This window comes from Pelodiscus sinensis, chromosome 1 (genome assembly GCF_049634645.1).
Source record: "Pelodiscus sinensis isolate JC-2024 chromosome 1, ASM4963464v1, whole genome shotgun sequence".
NCBI lineage: Eukaryota > Metazoa > Chordata > Testudines > Trionychidae > Pelodiscus > Pelodiscus sinensis.
In genome coordinates, this window is record NC_134711.1 from 329,943,404 (window position 1) to 329,948,393 (window position 4,990).

General features: G+C 47.8%; 1 protein-coding gene across 1 annotated transcript; it reads left to right on the forward strand.

Annotated features, from left to right (window-relative positions):
- Positions 1-486: 486 nt before the first annotated feature.
- Positions 487-1,431, forward strand: LOC102452500 (olfactory receptor 52B2-like). The gene has a single exon (XM_006130091.2). It carries the CDS (start codon positions 487-489, stop codon positions 1,429-1,431), a length of 945 nt encoding a protein of 314 aa, XP_006130153.2.
- The last annotated feature ends 3,559 nt before the right edge of the window (positions 1,432-4,990 follow it).

The following is a 4,990-nucleotide window of genomic DNA, read 5'->3' on the forward strand; positions in this document are numbered from 1 at the left end:
AGGGGCGGTTCAGTGTGCAGGCTGCCCAAGGAGAGAGGGCTCCTCCAACTCTTCTCCCCAACACAGCTTGGGGCCAGGTGATCTTATTTCCACGGCCGCTGCAGCAGGCAGAGTTGGGAGAGCAGGGCCAGAGCTGGGGCAATAAATTATCCTGGAACTCGAGTAACTGAATGTTCCCTAATAGCTTCCGGGTGTGTCCCAGAGCTGAGGGAGGCCAGCTTCACAGGCTGAAGCTGGGCTCTCTGAGACTCTCTGCCCGGCCCTGCCTGCTCTGTGGCTGGTTTGTCTGAGCTCTGAGCTCCTGACAGGTCCCTGTCACCAGCTCCTGTTCTGCCTTGCCCACCTCTGAGTGGAGCTCTCACACCAGGGGTGCAGGGCGTGAGCGGGGAGTGAGAAGTGAGTGTGAGGGGGTGGGAGCAAAGCAATCACTGACCTTGTTTCTGCTTCCAGCCGGGCCCCGCGCCCAAGCGGAGCCCTCACTGCCCCATGGCCGCGCCCAACAGCACAACGTTCAGTCACCTCACCTTCATCCTGGTCGGCATTCCGGGTCTGGAGCTCTGGCACCCCTGGATCTCCATCCCCTTCGCGCTGATGTACACGGCGGCTGTTCTGGGGAACTGTGGTCTCCTCCTGCTCATCGCCACCCAGCGCAGGCTGCACGAGCCCATGTTCATTTTCCTGTCCATGCTGGCGGTGGCCGACTTACTGTTATCCACCTGCACAGTGCCCAACACGCTGGTCATCTTCTGGTTTGGACCCAAGGACATTTCCTTCACTTCCTGCCTCACCCAGGTGTACTTTGTGCACTTTGGGGTTGCCGTTGAGTCAGGTGTCCTGGTGGCCATGGGGTTCGATCGGTATGTCGCCGTCTGCGACCCCCTGAGGTACACGACTAACCTCACCAATGAGAAGATCGGGAAAATAGCCATGGTCATCATCATAGGAAGTTTTTGTATAATTGTTCCCGATGTCTTTCTGCTCAAACGGCTGCCCTTCTGTGCAAGCAACATCATCCCTCATTCCTACTGTGAGCACATCGGGGTGGCCAGGCTGGCCTGTGCGGACATCTCTCTCAATATCTGGTATGGCTTGGCAGTGCCGATTGTAGCTTTTATATTAGACTTGCTGTTTATTGCTGTGTCTTATGTGCTGATCCTCAGGGCTGTCTTCAAGCTGCCCACCAAAGATGCCCGACAGAGAACTCTCAGCACTTGCGGCTCCCACGTCTGTATCATCCTCTTATTTTACACCTCTGCCCTTTTCACTCTCCTAACCCACCGCTTTGGTCACAATATCCCTAAACACATTCACATCCTGCTGGCCAATCTCTACGTGCTCGTCCCCCCCATGCTAAATCCCATTGTTTACGGGATGAAAACCAAGCAGCTGCGGGAGCAAATAGGCTGCCTTTTGTCTCGGAAGTGGAAATGAGTCTGAGTCCAGTGCAATGTGACTTACTATCTGGCTTCTTCCACATGGCAAAGACAGGGTCCCTTGGCTCCAAAACAGGGACGTTAACCCATTAACTCCATGTAGTAAAACAGACATTTTCACCCCCAGGGAAGTTTCCCTGAAAATCCAGGGCCAAGACTGAATGTGATCCACTTTAGTGACACCCCCAAATAGGGAGGCTTCACTGGTCTGAGATGAAGGCCACAAGGTAGTTTTGTTCTCATGCTACCCAGTTAATCCAGACGGACAGGCACAAAGAAGCTAACAAGTAATGGGCAAGTGATGAGTAAGCTAACTCATCTTGCTGGTCATCAACTATCTCTGTATTCCATGGAGTGCTGCTGCCACATCACATACCCCAGAGACACTCCTCCAGTTGCAGAATGGTTTTGGCCATTAGATAACTAGGGACATAGGACTAGCCAGGCTGGATCAGAGCTCTGGTCCATCTCATCCATATCCTGTCTCTAGTAGCCAGTAAACCCCATGGAGGTTTACACAGCTATCCCACTCAAGGGAAAGATTCTTCCTAAACCCCCACAGTTAGAGCTGGCTTGTATGTGGAAGCTGGAAGTTTTCAGTCCCTGCTAAATAAACAATTCACCCTCATTGCTATAAAATGTATACTCTCATCTCTGTTCATCTCCAGTCTCTTTTGAACCTCTCATAGTGCTGCGTAAGAACAGTTGATGCTTTGCGCCGTGCTGCTAATCCTGCCCTCTTCCCAGTGCAGATATTGTAAATGTGAAATCTCCCCCTGCCTAGCATGGATAGATCTCCTGGCATAAAGAACCCCACCTAGACTGTGAACTTAGGAAACCCAAAGCTTCTATTACCTGTTGTACCAGGTACTTGGCACATCCAGGGAGCCTTTAATGAGTTTGCAGAACACAATGTTGCATGTATGTGCCCCTGTTAACTAAATTAACCACAATACACTTTTATCAAGAGCACCATGTCGTGTAGCAGGTCCTTTTGACCGCGGCCTCACACGTATTGCCCATACTGCCACACAAAAGCCCCTCAAAAGAAAAACAGAAGCCGCTGAGGTGGATCCAGGGATAGAGCTTGAAGTCATAGAATCATAGAATCATAGAACTGGAAGATACCTCAGAAGGTCATCAAGTCCAGCCCCCTGCTCTAGGCAGGACCTATTCCAACTGAATCAACCCGGCCAGGGCTTTGTCAAGTCGAGACTTAAACATCTCTAGGGATGGAGACTCCACTACTTCCCTAGGTAACCAATTCCAGTGCTTCACCACCCTCCTAGTGAAATAGTTTTTCCTAATATCCAACCTAAATATCCAACCTAAGTCCCTTGGGTGCTCAGCACAGTTCTCAGTAAACAGAACTTAACTTGGCAAGCTCCTGGGCCAAAAAGATAAGGGTAGGGACACACGCTTTTCCGTACACTAAGTTAACGAGCACTAAAAAAACAGAACAAGATAGGAATAAGAGAAATGAGCTGTCATATACATCAATTAAAAAGCATCTGGAGCAGGAAAACAAAACCATGGCTAGCTTTCACGTGTGCCAGTCATGTCTGCATCAGGCACTAACCACAATGCCTTGAGGCAGACGTAATGTCGCAAGGAAGGAATCCTAATATGGTACCAGATGTCATAATTGTAATATGAAGCACCCTGAGCCCTAAGCTCGAGGAGGTTACGTATCAAGATAGAAGGCACGTATCATCCAGCCTGGCTAAGGGGTTGATCACCCAAGGCCGCCTCCCACCCACCGAATTATGAAAGGTTGTATGAATCCGGAGCAGGCTACGCGTTGTTTTTCATCTGTGTATCGTAATTGTCACTGAGTTTGTAAGTATTGCTTAATATATTATTTATCAGCTTAACAATAGTTAGTTGTATTGTATTAACCATATTGTATTATGGTACCACACCTAGGTCTAAATAGGAACTAGGAGTAGAATTGAGGGGTTGTTAAGTGAATAGGCAAACTAATATTCTTTAATGTATGTTTTATTTGCATGCTACGTTGTCTTAAATAAATCAGAGACAGTAATTTAATATAATCAGATTGTAGTCAATAAAGTTTGTAAGTGGTTAAGTACATTTAAGTCTTCGGCTTTCCTCATTCGTGGCCCCAGTCCCTTGCCACAAAAAGCCACCCCTAAACAATATTTCGAGCCTCTGGTTCCTCACCATGGTACACCAGGATGGGAAACACAGTTCGTTTAGACGGCACCTGGGACTACCGTGGAATGAACTAGTGGTTTTGCATTTAAATTGAGCTCATACATGTTTCCAGCATTGTAAGAGTACCAGTACGAGACATTCTTCTGCACAGTCATCCCACCGCCTTATGCACTCGGAATTCTGTTCACCAGATGGTTTCTGTACAGCAGCGAATCGCCGCAAAACTGGGAAAGCCTGGAACAGTTCAGCGATTTCACTGTGATGTGACACTCCAAATTCTTTGAGAAAATGGGCATGTGATCTGCCTGTGACAGAACTGAGATATGCTGAATGCCAGGTAACCCATGTGAGGTGTCACGTGAATGGTTACAATTTGCTGAATGTGACTGTCCTATTTGCATGTCTGTCTCGCTTCTGCATCTGAAGTGAGGCATTTTGACCACATATCTGTAGTTCAGCTGTGCTACACCCACTGCTCACACATCAGGTTAAATCATGGAAAAGCCAGACGGGGGTGGTGAGTCATCAGTAAGAACAAAGGACTGTGAAAAGGCCAGGCCTCTATGTGCATGCTCCATTCCACCGCTTATTCATGGACACTGAGATACTAGAGTCAGGAGACCTGGCCTCCTGATACAATCCTCCCTCTTGGATGCCTTCACTTTTCTTGGGCGACGTGGGAGCTGTTGAACAAAGGGCTCCTGCCTTATGGAAAACCTATTTAAGGAGGCAGTGGAAGCGATCAAGGTCTTCAGTTTGGGTCTCTTCTGCCTCCCATCCAAAGAGATAGTTGAGAAGAGTTGGGAAGAAGAGGACTGGAACTAAGTGCTACAAGGAAGAAAAGAAAGAACAGAGAGGGAAAATTCCATTGTCTGAACATTTCAGTCCTATGGTTTGTTAAAGTCTTTTCCTAATAGTTAACTATTAAGCTCTAAGACTAATTGCCTCTCTAGAACGGGTTAAAAACATAAACCGAGTCCTAGAGAGTCCCCAGACATACTAAGGGAGAATGAAGTGGAGCAGCAGAGGGCCAGGAGATCCAATGAAAACCCAGTCGAGGCTGATGACTGGGAAGCTGCAGCCCTTCCACTTCATTTTGTGTGTCCAGAGCAGAGAACCTAGAAGAATCAGTGAGGAGCTAGGGACCCACACATCAAGAATCCAGTGGTGTCCATGCTTAGGGAAAGACTCAGTATAGACACTACAGCTATATCGGTAGAATAGCGACTGTTTTGTCAAATGTGATCAGAGGATTTTCTTTATTTTCAGGTGTCTTTGCCTTCTCTGTGCTGAGAACATATAATTACCCCCTTTCATTGTAACTTTTTGGACTGACGCCCTGGAAAGCAATTTCCTGTGTTTTTAATACTTTTTTCAAG

What these genes read in the sequence shown, in the direction of transcription:
- LOC102452500 (XM_006130091.2), top strand. Translation starts at nt 487, where the DNA reads ATGGCCGCGCCCAACAGCACAACGTTCAGTCACCTCACCTTCATCCTG.